Source organism: Mastomys coucha, unplaced genomic scaffold, assembly GCF_008632895.1.
Source record: "Mastomys coucha isolate ucsf_1 unplaced genomic scaffold, UCSF_Mcou_1 pScaffold14, whole genome shotgun sequence".
Taxonomy (NCBI): domain Eukaryota; kingdom Metazoa; phylum Chordata; class Mammalia; order Rodentia; family Muridae; genus Mastomys; species Mastomys coucha.
The window spans coordinates 62,022,130-62,039,295 of NW_022196896.1; the positions used below are offsets into that span (position 1 = coordinate 62,022,130).

Sequence of the window (17,166 nt, forward strand, 5' to 3'; positions counted from 1 at the left end):
GCTGGATAAAGTGATAGCGGGCACCATCAATCAGACCACTGGAGAGGTCCTTTCTGTCTTTCAGGCAGTTTTACGAGGCCTTATTGACTATGAAACAGGGATCAGGTTGCTTGAGGCACAGCTAGTGATTTCTGGTTTAATTTCACCAGCGTTAAGAAGGTGTTTTGACCTCAGAGATGCTGAAAGCCACGGCCTCGTTGATGAACAAATTCTGTGCCAGCTAAAAGAACTAAATAAAGCAAAGCAGGTCATTTCTACTGCATCACTGACCACCATCCCTGTGCTTGATTCTCTGGCTCAGGGCATGATCTCAGAATCCATGGCCATCCGAGTCCTTGAGATATTGCTCTCCGCAGGCTCCCTGGTTGTTCCAGCCACAGGCGAACACCTGACCTTACAAAAGGCTTTCCAACAGAACTTGATTTCATCCGCCCTGTTTTCTAAAGTCCTAGAAAGGCAAGATACTTGCAGAGATCTTATTGACCCATGCACTTCTGAGAAGGTATCTTTAACTGATATGGTACAAAGGAGTATTTTGCAGGAAAACACCAGGATGTGGCTTTTACCGGTGAGACCGCAGGAAGCTGGCAGAATAACGCTAAAGTGCGGAAGAAGAATTAGCATCCTGAGAGCCTCTCACGAGGGACTCATAGACCGAGAAACCATGTTTAGGCTGTTAGGGGCACAGCTTCTGTCTGGCGGTCTCATCGATTGCAACTCCGGTCGGAAAATGACGGTCGAAGAAGCCGTGGCAGAAGGAGTGATTGACAGAGACACTGCAAGCAGCATCCTCACCTACCAGGTTCAGACGGGTGGGATCGTGCGCTCCAACCCCCCTAAGCGGTTAACGGTGGATGAAGCGGTACAGTGTGAGTTGATAACTTCCAGCAGCGCGCTGCTGGTGCTGGAGGCTCAGCGGGGCTACGTTGGACTCATCTGGCCCCACTCCGGTGAAATATTTCCCACATCTTCTTCCTTAGAGCAAGAGTTGATTACAAATGAATTAGCCTCCAAAATTCTGAATGGGAGGCAGAAAATCGCTGCTCTCTACATACCAGAAAGCTCTCAGGTCATCGACCTGGATGCTGCTAAGCAGCTGGGGATCATAGACGACAACACAGCATCGGTCTTAAAAAACGTAACCTTGCCAGACAAAATGCCGGATTTAGGAGATCTGGAAGCTTGTAAAAATGCCGAAAGGTGGCTGTCTTTTTGTAAACTCCAGCCATCCACAGTGCATGATTATAGGCAAGAAGAGGATGGTTCCGGTGGCGAAGAGCTGGTCACGGCTCAGAACTCGGAACAAACTAAAAAGCTGTTCCTGTCTTATTTAATGGTGAACAGCTACATGGATGCAAACACGGGACACAGGCTTCTGCTTTATGACGGAGACTTGGACGAGGCCGTGGGCATGCTCCTGGAAAGCTGCGGTGCAGAACTGGGAGCCGGCACATCCATAAGAGAAAGCCCGCCTATCCCAACCATCCCCGATGTCTTTTCTGATTGTGCTTCGGGTGAAGAAAAGCACAAGTGTTCAACTTCAGCAGCTGGTCCTGATAAATGTCATCACAGACACCCTGGACATAAAGAGTCTCTTGAAAACGCAAAGTGGGACATGAATGAAGCGTTTTGTAAAATGGGAAACAATGATAACAATGGTGAACTGCCTTGGCCAGAAAACATAACAGATACAACACTTGCTCAGAAAGGCAGTAGTCCCTCTAGAGTGTGTGTCCCCAAACCTACATCATCTTCAACACAGCCTGAAGGGAGCATGCTCAGACCTGATTCTGGGAGCATACTTAAAGACTGTAAAAATCAAAGTGAGCTTGTTACAAAGTATCCAGATGAAGGTAACCATTCTAATTTTTTGACAACGGAAACCAGTAGACCTTGTGATTCGATTGAAAGAGAGGATGAAGAGAATATACAGGAGGACCCCTCTGTCTTTGCCTATTCCCCTCGGCTGAGTGCCCTGTTAAGCCACGATGAGTTGAGGCACAGTCAGGGGCGTTTTAGTGATGCACATACCCCAAAGAACACAGGATATTTATGTGAAGCCTCTACTTTGTCATCCAGTGACCAGAGTGTGTCGTCTGATCAAAGCACAAGAGAAAAGTTTCAAGACCAGTTCCTAGGAATTGCAGCTATTAGCGTCAGCCTCCAGGGGGCGCCCTGCAGACAGAAGCCTGTAGATACTGAGTGTAGCAGTCCTCAAGTACACTATCACAGTGATGAATACAGGTCAGATGCTTCTGCTGAGAGTGGAACCACTGGGCAGACAGATACATCGGAGAAAACTGGGTGTGAGGTGGAAGACTCCTGTACCATGGTCCCTGGGGGTGGCTCATGTAATGCCAGCACATCTGTTTGTGGTCCACTGTCACATAAAGGAGCCATTGATGCTGGTGACTATGAGACATCACTGCTGGCCAGCCAGCAGAGTGACACGGCCACAGACAGCGACAGTGATGACTATTTCTATGATACCCCCTTGTTTGAAGACAGCGACCATGACTCTCTAATCCTTCAAGGTGACGACCGTGACTGTTTGCAACCCGAGGACTATGATACCTTGCAGGAGGAAAATGACAGGACCCCTCCTCCTGATGACATTTTTTATGATGTTGTGAAAGAGAAGGAAGATCCCACATTTCCTCGTGGAGGCATGGATGAGAGCTTAAGTGTGAAGAACAAAGTGTGTTGCCCTCAGGGATTTCTTGTAGGTATTGAGAAACCCGAGTTATATTTAGTTGGCCAGAAACAATTTAATTCAGTTGGCTCAGAGCAGTTAGTGGGGTCTATGTCTGAAAGAGAGAACACGCCTGACTCGGTGACTGAGGGTGAGATTATAGGAAGGGAAGAGAGCTTAGGAGCTTCGTTAACACTTGACAGTTGTTGGAGAGGGGGCAGAGAAGAGTGTGACACCAGCCAGGAGAGCCAGTCTGATACTGATGGGGTAGGCTCCATGCGAAGTAGCGAAAGCTACAGGCCCTATATGAGCGATGGTAGTGACTCAGATGAGGAAGACAATGGGAGAGGCCACAGCATCGAGGACAGTGGAGACAGGCAAGAAGGACAAGGAGTAGCAGATGCGAGTGGAGAGCCCGAGTACCAAGCTGACCATACCCAGTTGTATGCTGCTACCATAAAAGAACACGGGGGTGAAACCCAAAGTGCCGGTGACCTGATTCCCCTAGACAGAATGCATAACTGTAGTCCTTTAGAAAAGCAGCATGGGGCCGGCGCTTTACAGCCAGAGTCAGCTGGTAAGAGAGGTCAAGACACGGAGAGAAGCAGCCATCCAGGACTTACCCCTGAAGCTGATGAGGAAGACGAAGCAAGTCTGTCCACTCACAGGGCAACTAAAGGTGTGTCACTGTCCAATGCTGAAGGCACCACCTCGGAAGAAATCAAGCTGGCCCGAGGGCCAGGCCCTACAGACATTCCAAAAGCCGGAGACGAGCGCCTTGAGAATGTACCGCCAGGATTCAGCCCATCTTCTGATAAAATTGTCTGTTCTGAGGCTGAGTTAGGAGGAGGACCTTGTGAGGAGAGCCACTCATCATTGTCATTTCCAGTAAGTGACAGGGATCAGCAGAGAGCTGGAAGAGGTCTGCTTAAAGGTAGAGATGGTGAAAAGGATCAGATGGTGGATGAGGCGTCCATCCGGGAAATAGGCTTTAGCAAAGGAGGAGGGTTGATGAACGGCCCAGAGGGAGGAAAAGAAGAAAGGTATCGCAACCCCTCCCCAAATGGAAGTGCAGCGGAGAGCCTCAACGTGGGTAAGAGTCAGTTCCCCCCTCTACTGACGCACACCGAGGAACTTAGTTACCGAGGGGATCCGAACACAGCAGCCATGCCTCTTGAAGGTGAAGCCAAGAATGTGCAAACGGGGCTTACCGAAAATCCTGTTCTGCTTGAGACTCTTGCAGAAATATTTGACACCTCAGCTTCTAAAGCGACTCGTGCTGACTTGACTTCAGCTGTAACATCCTCAGGGATGAAGAGCCAAGGGAAAGAAGATTCCCTCCCAGGAGGACCAAAGAAAGAGACTGACCTGTTTACCTCTGTAGAGCATTGCGATACATGTATAAATGTGGAGATGCCAGAACCAAACAAAAGTACCCCAAGCTGTGCTTTAATAGCTTCTCCTGCCGTGAAAGATGATTTATGCACTGTAAATAACACAGAGAAGTCTGTCAGTCCCCAAGAAGACTGGCCTCCGGGTGCTGCGGTCCAGCAAAGCCACGCTTGTGTTGAGGAAAGTATCTCTGAAGGAAAAACTGGAATTCTCCAGTTGACTCCAGAAAATGGTGACACCACCCTGTCACTCCTACCTTGTAAAAGAGTGGCGGGCTGTGGGGAAAACACCGATTTTGTGCAGGCTCAGCTCCATGTGAGTGGAGTGAGAAACATCTCTGATAAGGCTTTAGATGTGGGCTGCCCACAGTTAGAAAGCAGCAGAGAGAAAGGAAACACTGAGAAACAACCGCACAGAGAACACACCTTATCTCCAAGACCCCAAGACAGAGAAGATCATATGCCTGAGTTTGTAGAAGATGGGAAAAGTAGCTTGAAAAGCAGTTTAGACAAAGTTCATATGAATCTCCAAGACGTGGGAGACCCTTCCGCTGGCACAGGGACTCAAATTTCAATTCAGAACTTAATTAAAAGAGCTATCTTGTCTCAGTTGCCAAATGAAGTATCGAATGTGCCCAGTCCTGGCATTTCCCCAATTAATAACTCCTCAGCAGTAATGGCAGAGAGTGAAGGTGATCCTCTCTGTATTACAAGTCTTCTTGCTATATTGAAGCAAAGCCAGCATACCCAAGAAACTCCAAGCATATCCGAATTAATTAAAGTATTAACTCAAGTGGACTGTGATCCAGAGGAAAGAGGCCTTGGGTCTGAATTATTTCCACCACAACTTAAAAATGCCTTTTACAAGCTGCTACTTGATGGGTATTCAACTGAAAGAGAACAGGCTGAAGCTTCGAAGCAAACAGCATGTGCTGTTGCCAAGATGGCAGAAGAAAAGCCATGTGACTGCAGTGACCTCAGAAACAAAGAAGGAAATCACTGCCCCCTGAACCCACAAGCTGTAAGAGAAGCCGACCCACAAGCTGTAAGAGAAGCCGAGGTAGAACGCTCCGGTGTGCGCATAGCAGCATGGCCAGGAGGTGAGAAACTCGGAGAACTTTGCAGCGAGCCCCCAGCGCATTCAGAATGTATGTCTGGATCAAAAGGAAGGTCTTCTGATGGTAGCCCAAAGGAAAAAGTAAGTTGACATACATGGTTTCCCACGACCATTCCGGTGGGAAACGTGGGGGACAATCTCATACATTTTGTCGGCTTTAAGTTTCCTTCATAAGGGCTATTAATTACTGTATCCAATTTTGGTTTTAGTGTTCCAATGGCTTGCAACAGTGTTTACAACATACTGAGAAAATGCATGAATATTTGGCTTTGCTTCAAGATATGGAACCGCCCTTAGACAATCAGGCATCTGTGGAGAGCAATCTAGAAGCCTTGAAGAGTCAGCTGAAGCAGTTAGAGGTAAGGGTTACCCACTTGGCGTGCCCGTCAGCTTTCCATCAGCAACCAAGTTAAGCAGAGGGTTCATTTGGGCCCATGCCTTCAGAGGCTATAACCTGTGATCTGTTAGTCCTGTCGCATCTGGGTTTGTGACAAGACAGTTCCTCACCTCAATCTGAAAGGTGGAAGAAGAAAGAACAAAGTGCCCCTCGCTCCTTCCAGAGTGGACAACTCCAGGGATCTCAAGTCCTCCTACTAAAAGTTTCTATTTCCCCCTTGTAGCACCAAGCCAAGGTTCAAAGTACAGGTCTTGGGAGACATCCAGGTCCTGGCTACAGTAGCCAATGGTCCATGGATGGTGCCATTTAATACATAAATTCCACAAAAAGCAGAATGCTCTTCTCTCTTATGCTTCACGTTCGGGTTTATGCTTCTCGCTGCATGGTAAATAGATGCGGATTGTGTTTGCTTGCAGGCGTTTGAGTTGGGATTGGCTCCTGTGGCTGTATTTTTAAGGAAAGATCTAAAGCTGGCAGAGGAATTCTTAAAGTCTTTTCCTAGTGACCTTCCCAAAAGACATCATGAGGAACTGAGCAAAAGCCACCAACGTCTACAGAACGCCTTCTTATCGCTCAGCACCGTGTCCTCAGAAAGGATGAGACTTATCTCTCTTGCAATCGACTCTGAAATGGTAGGCATAAAATGGTGAATTTTGAGTAAAATAGGATTGAGAATTTAAACTGTACTATGAGGTTTTTTTTTTTTTAAGTATTATATTTTAACAGTTCTTAGCTCTCCAAACAGAGTCACTGTACGACTTTGAAATTTGGGGGACAAACAGAAATGAATGTGTAATTAATTTTGTTTTTTAGTCTAAGCTGGCTATTCGTCATGAAGACTTCTTACACAAACTTACGTCCTATTCAGATTGGGTGTCAGAGAAAAGCACATCTGTGAAGGACATTCAAACTGTGAACGTCCAAGATACTGAACTTATAAAGAAGAGTGTGAAGTTTCTTAAGGCAAGTGTCAAAATGCCCACTGCCTGTGGGTCTAGTGTAGGAAATGTTTAGGACAAACACAACCTTCCTGAGACTGTAAGGAATTGTTTCCCATCTTTGGCTTAAAGAGATGTCTTTCCATAGTTAACCTAACGCTAGAATTTATTCCATCCACCATACCAAATTCTCACTACCTCTGACATACTGACGTTTGTGTTTATGGCTTTTACAAATGAATTATAGTAGCCCAAGTTGTGCTTGTATGGGAATATTGATCTGAATTTTTTTATGGGTCCTTAATTTGAACAACATTCCCATGAACACTGGGCTCCTTGCTTCAGTCAGAAAACTATTGTAGCCTGTTAACTCATATTTTATGTTCCTTGTTGTGAATTACCACAATTGAAGGGATCATGAAAATACTAGCAGTTATTTGGTGATGTTAATGTCTCTTTCACTATGATGAATCAAGGAGTTTTGGAATTTTATTTTATTTTATTTTATTTTTGTCATCTTAAGTCTGATCTACCAGGCGAGAAGAGAATGCCCTTCGGGTTATTTATCTTTACGTCCCATCATATTTAAATGCTTTATTATTGGGATGAAGAGATGGCTTAGTAGATAAAGTACTTGCCACACTTTCTGTGAAACTACGGGAGTCTGAGTTTAAATCCCTAGACTCTGTAAAGTTGGGTCTGGTAACAGATACCTGTAGTACTAATGCTCCTGTTGGGGAAAGACGGGGTGGAGACAGGAGTTACCAGTTACCCTGGTGACTTGTGGCTGGCTGGCATGGAGGAAGCAGTGAACAATGAAAGAAAAGGGCCCAGTCTCAAATAAAGCAGAAGGCAAGAAACAACACCTGAGGTGGTCCTCTAATCACCACACTGGTGCCCTGGCGTACACACACACATCACACACACACACAAAATTTGAAAATCACTTTAATTACCTATTACCAGATGATGAATAAGATTTTTTTTTGATGTATACTGAAAAAGTATTGTTAACTCTTAAAGTGCTGATAGAAGGATCATATTTAAGGAGTGAGTATACTTCGTGAGTATACTTCAGTATCACCAGTGCTGATGAACTTCATCCTCACGTACCTTTCCTGGCAACTTGAACTGCTTTCTTCACAGAACGTACTGACAGACCTTTCACATACCAAAATGCAACTGGAAACGACGGCCTTTGACGTACAGTCCTTCATCTCTGATCATGCACAAGATCTGTCTCCCAACCAAAGCAGACAGCTGCTGAGACTCTTAAACACAACCCAGAAGTGTTTTCTTGACCTGCAGGAGCTGGTGACCACTGAGGCAGACCGGCTAGAGGCTCTCCTGCAGTTGGAGCAGGGGCTTGGTCATCAGAAGGTTTGCCTCTCTTGTGGAGTTGTGCTCACTCTTTTACTTGATCAGTGTGAAATCGTAACTTAGGTAACCAGAAATACTGACCAACTAGAGAGGTGCTCTGGACAGGCCTGAGTGGGAGCTGGGCAGGATCCCTACCATGCATCGTGGCAAAGTCTTTCACCTTGATACTGTCGTATAGTTGAGTTTTTTCACTGTCCTCTTAACAGTATTTTTGTGAGGTGAGCGTCTTCATCCTTGCCCTGAAAATGAGAACCAGAAAGCATGCAGGAGTGTCCAAGAGTAACTGATCAACCTTCAGTTACTGATTAATCAGTTCAGGTCTGAACCTTCAGGAAACTATTCCCTCGAGTTGGGCACAAGGCTCAGAGCTTGAGCTCCAGAGTATGTCTTGTAGATCTGACTTGCCTAAATTTGCATCCTGAATGTTCTACTTTATCTGCTTTGTGTGACTTAGAGAAGTTTCTTGCCCTCACTTTGCTCGTTGATAAATTAGGAATAGTAATGTTTCCTTGGTAATATTGTGAGCACTGATAAAATGATTCATATGAAACCCTTAGAGTGTGCCTGATCTTCGCTGGGCTTTTAGTGAACATTAGCTGTATTTACTGTTGCTGTAAGTTAGGTAATAAGCATGTGTGGAGTAGGAAAATAAAAATGCAGGTTTTGGGCCAGGCAGTGGTAGTACATGCCATTAATCCCAGTACTTGGGAGACATCAGCAGGCAGATCTCTGAGTTCGAGGCCAGCCTGGTCTACAGAGTCAGTTCCAGGATAGCCAGGGAAACTTGTCTCAAAAAACCAAATAAATAAATGAATAAAGAAAGAAAGAAAGAAAGAAACAAAATGCAGATTTTGACTTATTATTCTGTTAAGTTTAGTGGATTCTGTTATAGTACTGTCTAATGGCATCAATGAGTGAAGACCATAACATTGGAGTAAAAATAATGCATGCAATGTTTCTCTTATTCTTGAAGCATCCAGGCACTGTATGTAGCATGATAACCCATGTATACATATCCATACGTTTACTGACAAATCACAACTAACTTCTCTTTTGATGTCCTTTTGCAGAATTAATTCTGTGTGTCGCAGGTTTCAAGAGCTTAAGAAAATGGGATGTTTCTTCCTGTCGATCAGAAGTTCCATCTCTTACACGTGTGCATGGCCAGTATTCTACTGAGCATCTTCACTCAAACAAGCTCTTTCTGTGTAGATGAGACATGCTCATACTGTACTGTCTGTCTGTCTGTCCTTGCTCAGTTTGCCCTCCAGTGCTACCATGTTTACAGCATACTCAAAAAGCTTAATGCAGGGTGTTTGGAAAGTATATTCTGATAAGAGGCTTGATCAGAAGTGGATTAAAGGTCCACTGAAAGCATTTTTTGGGTTTTCTCCATCTTAGGTTGTGGCAGAGCGTCAGCAAGAGTACAAAGAGAAACTCCAGGGGCTGTGTGATCTCCTTACCCAGACTGAAAACCGCCTAATTAGCCACCAGGAAGCCTTTGTGATTGGAGATGGCACGGTGGAGTTACAGAAGTACCAGTCCAAGCAAGAGGTAGACCTTTTTGGTATCTGCAGCTGTATATCCCCGTTAGGTTTGGCTCCCATTTCTCTAAGGCCTCTGGGATTGTTGAAAACACTGGCTGTCAGAAGCAAGTCGTGCCCAGAGACTCTGGGAAATAGATTTAAACATTATACCCAAATCTAGATTTACAACTCAAAGCAGGCCAGGTAATTCTCTTGACATTTTTGGTGACATACTGTATCAAGGAGGTAAGTGATAGGTTACAATGTAACCCTTTTTTGGCCGGTTGTCTCACTTGTAAATCAGGAGAAATAGGCTTCACTTTGATTCCTTTCCCAGTACCACCTCCCTTTCTGTCTCTCTGGTATTTTCCTGTAATCCATTCTTTTTTCATTCGGGGAAAAGAGTTAAAAGAGCAAAAATGCCAGAGAGGAAAATGTGTGTTTTGGTGTCAGGAGAAGGAGAGCCTCACTATGTGTAGCTGTTGATTTAATTCAGTATAAGTCAGGACTCTGGGTCTAGGTTCTCTTCAGTAAGTACTAAGCATACTTCTGTTGCTGCATTGTTATTAAAGCTGAGTCCGTATGTATCAAGTCGCTGCTCTAGTTAATGTCCTTTAGTAGTGGTATGATATGCAGGTAAGTAAGCACTCCAGCCCTTGAGGAAGCTCATGGAGAAAGGCCATATTAAGATGCAGTTACGGTATAGTATAAAGATGAAAATGGATGAAAACAGGGTTCCCTTGTTTTTAAAAGGAAAGGTCACAGAGAGAAATTTTTACTTCCCAGAAAAGCTAGAACTCCTGAGAGATCTTAGTCTTTAGTGCCCTAGCAGCGGGGCTAAGATGCAAGCACTGTTTTATGTAATCTGGTGTTAAAAAAAAAAATCTTAGGCTGGGCAGTGGTGGCTCACGCCTTTAATCCCAGCACTTGGGAGGCAGAGGCAGGCGGATTTCTGAGTTCGAGGCCAGCCTGGTCTACAGAGTGAGTTCCAGGACAGCCAGGGCTATACAGAGAAACCCTGTCTGGAAACCCCCCCCACCCCCCACACCAAAAAAAAAATCTTAGTTCACCAATGGGAACTATTTTCTTTTCTTTCCTAAGTAATAGATATGTATTTAAATATCAGAGTTCTGTTGGGTGTGGGGGTCGTGTCTGGCTGGAAGCATAGCACTTGGGAAGCCAACGTTGAGATGGACTGTTTCTCTGCCCACCTGGGCCACATAGTGAGACACCGTCAGGGAATATGTATCAGTGTTTAGAAATAGAGTAAATATCACCACAAATTTCTGTGGTAAAAGTGCTAACAGAAATCTCATACAGATTTCTATAGTTCATATACCAAGTGCCTCGATGTTTTCCGTGTTTCACAAATACTGTTTTCTTAAGCATAAAAAGCTCATACATTTTTAATACCGAGAGTTCAAATTATATGAAAATTAATGTGCGGCACTCCCATCACCATACTCCATATGCTTTTCAGCTGTGTCCGCCCATCTCTGCCTGCGGTAGGTCTCTTTTAGAATTACAGCTCTGCAAGAATTGGAATGATACAATGGAATTCCTTTTTTTCCACGTGTGTTTTAAGGAATTACAGAGAGATATGCAAGGAAGTACACAGGCACTGGCAGAAACAGTGAGAAACACAGAAATCTTTTTAAAGGAGAGCGGTGACAAGTTGTCCCAGGAAGACAAAGCTTTGATTGAGCAGAAACTCAACGAGGTGAAGATGAAGTGTGAGCAGCTGAACAGAAAGGCAGAGCAGTCGAAAAAGGAGCTGGATAAGGCGGTGACGACGGCCCTCAAGGAGGAGACTGAAAAGGTGCCTGTCTGAGTATATGGTCCACTGTTGCCTCAGCAGGTGGCTAGCACACTAGCTGCTTGCTTTTTTTGTGCATATCAGGTGGTGGTGAGCCGTGGTTAGCACCAAGAACGAAAATACGGGACTCTGGGTACATAACTGCCCGATGCAAAGATACGGAGCATTGGCTTAACTTAGTCTTTCCATAAGTAGAAGCTGATTGAGAGATTCTGGATGTGAGGAATGCATGGGAAGTTCAGTCAACTATAGTTAAAATTTCAAAATACATGTTTGAAGGCAGCATAGACCTAAAGTAACTGCTTGTGGCTGTAAGGTTTAATTCCCATATGTTTCTATTATGTGTTATTATAATTTAGGAATATGTATACATTCCTAAATATATATAATATAATTAAATATAATTATATGTAATATAGTATAATATATAATTTTATTTATTTAGATAGATAGACAGACAGACGATAGATAGATAGTGTATGTTAAGCCTAGGCTACGTCTATAATACTTATGAACCTTCCCTACCCAGGTTGCGGCTGTGAAGCAGCTGGAAGAGAGCAAAACCAAAATAGAAAACCTTTTGAACTGGTTGTCAAATGTTGAGAAAGGCTCCGAAGAGACAGGGATGAAGCACACCCAACCTGTGGAGCAGAACGGAACCCATTTGCATGAAGGTGATGGCAAGTCAGGAGGTGGTGAAGAGGATGAAGTCAATGGTAACCTGCTGGAGACAGATGCTGAGGCGCACAGCGAGACCACCGAGGGGAATCTGAACCAGCAGTACGAGAAAGTCAAGGTGGGCTGTTTAAACAGTGATGCCGTCAGTTTCCGTGCAGAGGGGTGGATAGAGTCAGACAGCTTTATACAAGACTATACAAAGACTTTCCCTACCCCAGCGTTATGTCAAATATAAATTACCGAGAAAGTCCTTAGCAAATAAAAGCAGTAAGAAGTAAATCGTTAGGTACAGCTTCTGTGCATAGCTGAAGCCCTGTTCTAGAAACAAAGGAGGGCTGGAGAGCTGGCTCAGTGGTTTAAGAAAGCTTGCTGCTCTTGAAGAGGATGCAGTTCCGAGCCCCCATATCACACAGCTCACAGCTCCCTGTAATTCCAGCTGGCCTCCAAGGTCATCCAGAACAGACATATATGTATATAGTTTAAAAAAGAAAGAAATGAAGGGGGCCGATCATTGCGCTCTCCAGAGCAGGGGCCGTGGCCCGTCATGCCTCCTTGGTTTCTCAGTCTTCCTGGCTACTCTCTGAGGTTTTAAGTTCCCACCATATAAGACATTTGCAACTTGCATACCCAGCGTAGCTTGCCCAGGTTCAGTCACTGTGCAGATCGATGCTGCATGCTCACAGACTGGCTTGCTGTGCAGCCCCAAGCTCGAAGCCGAGCCTGGGAGGGGTTTAGGCCGCTGTGATGAATGAACAGCCAAAGCACAGAAAGAAGCAGTAGAGGCTGTCCTTAATGCACCTGCGGGAGCAAAGACCGTTTTGTGTCCCAGAGTTGATGGTTCTCGTCTCTGTACCTGGTTCTTGGTGCTTGGTGACTGCCCTTGAGATGCTTCTGCAGAATCCAGAAAGGGAGGCCATCAGTGACTGGCTCCACTTGCCTCTGACCTGTCAGCTTCTCCACTTCCGGAGAGCCCTCTCTGCTTTCTTGCCTCAGTGGATTCGAACCTCTGCCAGGTTCTGGAGGAATTCTTTGTATGTGAGCTAAAGACAACCCTTAAAGCAGATCTTCGACACAGTTGAAGTCACCCACCTCCCTGTCCACTATGAACCTGAGACCTAATGGGGCCAGATATCTCCACCACTCTCCCTTACATCTGCTCCATTCACCCTGCTGGACTTCTCTAATACAGTTCTTGTTTCACTCTTGTTCAACTGTCTTTAAACCAACCAACAGGCGGGTTTGAAAAGGGCATTGAGAAGTAGGTTGGGTCCTAGAAACCTGGTCACCCTTCTCCTAACTCCCCGCCCCCTGGTGCCCCCAGCAGCTCTAAAGTTGCGATTGACTTGTTTCCACACAGGCCCAGCACGAAAGGATCATGGCTCAGCACCAGGCAGTCATCCTAGCCACGCAGTCAGCCCAGGAGCTGCTTGAGAAACAGGCCCACTATCTGTCTCCCGAAGAGAAGGAGAAGCTGCAGAGGAACGTGCAGGAGCTGAAGGCGCATTACGAGACTGTGCTGGCCGAGTGTGAGAAGAAGGTGAAACTGACCCACTCCCTGCAGGAGGAGCTGGAGAAGTTTGACACCGACTACAGTGAGTTTGAGCATTGGCTAGAGCAGTCAGAGCAAGAGCTTGAGAACCTGGAGGCAGGTGCGGACGACCTCAGTGGGCTAATGGACAAGCTGACGAGGCAGAAGAGCTTCTCAGAAGATGTCATTTCTCACAAAGGCGACTTGAGGTATATCACCATTTCCGGAAACAGGGTGATAGAAGCTGCGAAATCTTGCAGCAAGAAAGATGGTGACAGGATCGGCAAGGACAGCATCGAGACGTCTGCAACCCACAGAGAAGTTCAGACCAAACTAGATCAAGCTACAGATCGCTTCAGGTCTCTCTACTCTAAGGTAAGTTTATTTTACTTTTGTTTTTTAAATGGAGGCCAGTCTGCGATAAACTCTTCTACATGTTCTCTTCACTTTTGCTTTGGATTTAGAAGTAAGAAAAAATAGAAAACATAAATATTGACACAGGAAAGTGATAGTTTTATTCATGTCCTTTACATCTGGAAAATGTCTCTTAAAGGTTAGTAACCTGAAGTTATTTAGTTTCTCAAATTTTGTAGTGCCAGATTTGACCACCAGATGTCGCTTATGAACTAAGCAGAAAAGGGGGCGCTCAATTCTGGTCATTGCCATTCACGCAGGATAATTCCCTTCAAATATTACAAGACTGTTCTACAGATGTATTTGATCAATATATTTTCATTATTAATGTCTTAATATTCTGTGCTGCTTCCTTTACTGCCTTGGAAAATTGAGTCTTGCTAAAAAACAAAAACTGTAAGCTACGTGTAGAGGTGTGTACTCTAAATGCTGAGGGAGAAGGATTGTAAATTTGGGTCAGCCTAGGTTACATCACAGAATCCTGTCTCTAAAGTGGGGAGGACGAAGACCCAAAAACATATTTCCCAGATTGTAACAGAGACTGTTCAGATGTAACCCATTGCATAAATGATTGGACAAGCCCCTCTGAGGCTTAGGTTTTGCTTCATGTTAGTGTAAATTATTTGACCTAATTGTGTCAGTCCTGTACAACATGTAGAAATGACTTATGAAGCACCTTAAAGGATTTTCACCACATTCTGTGTGGATTGTCCGAAAGTTTGCCTAGTCTGGTGATTGACTCTTGTTTAAGGCCAGCCAGCAATAGTGTTATTTAATTATTGTAAGTCTAGAACTATCTCCTCATTTTCAAGGTTCCCTTTTGACTTCTCCACGTGAAGGGGAAGAACCTCAATGTTGATTGAAGTCTGTCCCCCCCCTCCCGGGTTACACAGCTCATCCATCTTGAAATCTTGTCATACATGAGAAGACAGTGGGCCTCAGCCTCTCTCCTTTGATTTTTAGTGCAGTGTTCTTGGAAATGACCTCAAAGATCTGGTGGATAAATACCAACTCTATGAAGATGCTTCCTGTGGACTTCTCTCCGGGCTCCAGGCCTGCGAGGCCAAAGCCAGCAAACACTTACTAGAGCCCGTTGCTTTGGACCCCAAAAATCTGCAAAGGCAGTTAGAAGAGACCAAGGTAAAGGAGGAGAGGGGAGGGGAAGAGAAACAACCCTTCAGCCATCCTATCAAAAGAATTCTGTTCTCCACACTCAAGTGATAGTTTTGCTCTGAGCCCAGGAAACCTGTGGGGAGTATTCTGTCCCGCCAGAGGGTTCCAAGGTGACTAAATGCTCCACAGTGTTTGTCCCACTGTTACTTAACCAGATTGGCATTGCCATTCATTATTGGCTACAATCCACTGCACCCGACTCTTACCTCCAACAAAGCCCAGCCCACGTGCTTACTGTTATACTTGTTAACTTTCCCCACTTTTCCATGAGAATGAGGCTCCCTGACAGCCAGTGTTTGTGTCCGTCTTGTTGAGTGCCGTATTCCTAGTGCCTAGGACAGCAGTTCTCTCAGCCTGTGGAAGGCAAAAACCCCTTTGAGGGTCTGAACAACTCCTCTCATAGGTGTCGCCTAAGACTATCTGCATATCAGATATTTACATTATGATTCACAATAGTAGCAAGTTACAAATTAGCAGTGAAAATAAATTGTGGTTCGGGGGTCAGGGGAGGGGTCATCACAGCATGAGGAACTGTATTAAAAGAAGGGTGAGGGCGCTGATCTAGAGGGTCACTCAGCCCAAAGTGCACTATGTGTATCTGTTCAAGAAAGGACATGTGGAAGAATGTTGCCGCCATGTTCAGAGTGTCTCTGAGTCACTATTAGGGTTCCTGTTGTGTTTCTTCATGATGTGCAGAGATGCAAACTTGTTACCACCTTACCACAGAATGACTTCCTACCTACTTTTTTTTATTAATTAATTTAGTTAGTATATATCCCAATCGCGGCTTCCCCTTCCTCTCTCCTCCCAGGCCCTCCCCGTCTCCTCCCCTCCCCATATCCCTACCCCATGTCCCTTTCTCCTTAGAAAAGGGAAGGCCTTCCATGGATATCAACCAGTCCTGGCATATCAGGTTGCAGTAAGACTATTTGAGGCTGGACACGGCAGCCCAGCTAGGGAAAAAGGATTCAAATGCAGGCCACAGAGTCAGAGACAGTCCCTGCTCCTGATTTAGGAGTCCCACATGAAGACCCAGCTGCACAACTGTTACATCTGTGCAGAGGGCCTAGGTCCATCCCATGCCTGCTCCCTGGTTGGTGGTTCAGTCTCTGTGGGCCCCTTTAGGGCCAGGTTAGTTGATTCTGTAGGTTTTCTTGTGGTGTCCTTGACCTCTCTGGCTCGTCGAATCTCTCCTCCCCCTCTTCCACAGGATTTCCCAAGCTCCGCTCAGTGTTTATCTGTGGGTCTCTGCATCTGTTTTCATCAGTTGCTGGGTGGGGCTTTTAGATGACAGTTATGCTTGGCTCTAATCAGCAAGTGTAGAAGAATATCATGAATAGTGATAGGCTCTTTCTCATGGCATGGGTCTCAAGCTGGGCCAATCATTGGTTGGCCACTTCCTCACTTTCTACTCCATCTTTACCCCTATACATCTTGTAGCCAGGACAAATTGTGGGTCCAAGTTTTTGTGGCTGGGTTGGTGTCTAATCCCTCCACTGGAAGTCTTACCTGTGCACAGGAAATGGCTGTTTCAGGTTCCGTATCCCCCATTGCTAGGAGTCTTAGCTCATAGACTCCTGGGAGTTTCCTTTGTCCTAGATTTCTAGCTCATCCCAGACACACACTCCCACGCCCATCCCTGATTCCAGTTTTCTCTCCCTCTCTTCTGTTCTTCCCACACCTGATCCCTCCTGTTCCCATCCCTACCACCTCCCTGACCCCATCCCCTCCCTCCATCCACCCCCCATGTCTATTCTATTCCCCCTTCTCAGTGAGATCTAAGGGTCCCCCTAGATCCAAAGCATATTTTAAAAATGTTAAAGCAGGGATAGATAATTTTTAAAATACTATATTCTTACTCAGCATGATAGACTGAAAACTAAAGTTTAAAAGTTTCATTGGTCTAGAGATGGTACCTTTTAGCAGGTGGGGGTACTTGAGTTACCATGGTCAGAGACTGTGCCCTGGTGGTGCTAACAAGCGAGGCTTGGCCACCACTCTCAAGACAATTATAGAACCAAGGGATGAAGAAGAAAGAAGAGACATGCTCAGTGTGGCCACACTGGGGAGGGAAAGAAAGTCCCCGTCTTTGGGGTCTTGACCTGAGGTTTAAGTG

General features: G+C 45.4%; 1 protein-coding gene across 24 annotated transcripts in view; it reads left to right on the forward strand.

The window, feature by feature from the left end:
• Positions 1-17,166, forward strand: part of Dst (dystonin) — a 415,027-nt gene that overhangs the window by 295,669 nt on the left and 102,192 nt on the right. For 18 of the 24 annotated variants that reach the window (XM_031367095.1, XM_031367096.1, XM_031367099.1 and 15 more), the window contains 10 exons: positions 2-5,281; positions 5,410-5,559; positions 6,014-6,229; positions 6,411-6,560; positions 7,682-7,915; positions 9,317-9,469; positions 11,027-11,260; positions 11,787-12,053; positions 13,293-13,838; positions 14,841-15,017. In XM_031367095.1, coding sequence (XP_031222955.1) covers positions 2-5,281; positions 5,410-5,559; positions 6,014-6,229; positions 6,411-6,560; positions 7,682-7,915; positions 9,317-9,469; positions 11,027-11,260; positions 11,787-12,053; positions 13,293-13,838; positions 14,841-15,017 — 7,407 coding nt within the window. The remainder of the gene's footprint in view (position 1; positions 5,282-5,409; positions 5,560-6,013; positions 6,230-6,410; positions 6,561-7,681; positions 7,916-9,316; positions 9,470-11,026; positions 11,261-11,786; positions 12,054-13,292; positions 13,839-14,840; positions 15,018-17,166) is intronic. The other 6 variants (XM_031367110.1, XM_031367112.1, XM_031367111.1 and 3 more) reach the window with 1 other exon arrangement.